Raw genomic sequence first — 752 nt, 5'->3', positions numbered from 1 at the left:
ATTTTAATTATTTCTTACTGTTATTGTAAATCTAGTAATAAATTTCTTGTCGTTGCAGTGAGAAAGCTGGTGTGATGGCACTCCTTGATGTAGAGGACATGGTCATGATGAAGAAACCAGACTGGAAGTGTGTCTTCACCTATGTACAGAGTCTTTACAAGAGACTTAAGGACGAGTGAGAAGAGACAGCCAGAGCTTGTGTAGTACTCTTTCTAACTTTCATTTTCTCAAAGGTGTAATTTGAGAAAATGTACCCTGTGAACTTTATTTTTAAAGTCTAAGACTTCTGGTTGATTTCCACTCGTGTCTTGTCCAGTGCGACAAGTGGACACAACAGATGACTGTGTCACCTTCATCTTGGGAGTGTCTGCAGCCCGTGTCGTGTGTCTGTCGTCTAATCATCATTTGTTCTTCATTGTCTCCTAGATCTGATACAGAAAATGCCATGTAGTTTGTTTTTGTTTTTAGTAAGATCTAGTATTTATTTATTTATTGTCCATATTCTTCTGGGACCAAATTCATGAACAATCATCCAGTGGAGTGTGTTCAACGTGATCGAAAGAAGAAGTTGAAAAATATTCAGATTGTGTTAGTAAAAGATTCCTCAAAAGTGTAACAAAATTTGGAAATCTCAAAGAGCACTTAAGGCCATATCAGAGTTCCCTGTGTGCTGACAGAATGTTGAAAAGTGCTGAGGGGAAATTCATCAGTTTTGATATCTGAAAAATAAATTAAATACTTTTGTAAATTCC

At 36.6% G+C, this 752-nt stretch overlaps 1 protein-coding gene across 1 annotated transcript in view; it reads left to right on the top strand.

Moving 5' to 3' along the window:
• Positions 1-752, top strand: part of LOC119594247 — a gene marked incomplete in the record, with an annotated part of 93703 nt that overhangs the window by 91697 nt on the left and 1254 nt on the right. Inside the window, 1 exon segment of the mRNA XM_037943316.1 lies at positions 59-752. Within this exon segment, the coding sequence (XP_037799244.1) occupies positions 59-179 (121 nt within the window).

The sequence above is a fragment of the Penaeus monodon genome, chromosome 33, assembly GCF_015228065.2.
Source record: "Penaeus monodon isolate SGIC_2016 chromosome 33, NSTDA_Pmon_1, whole genome shotgun sequence".
Taxonomy (NCBI): Eukaryota; Metazoa; Arthropoda; class Malacostraca; order Decapoda; family Penaeidae; genus Penaeus; species Penaeus monodon.
Note: the sequence above shows the minus strand (reverse complement) of the source record. Positions and strands in the feature narration are given on the sequence as shown.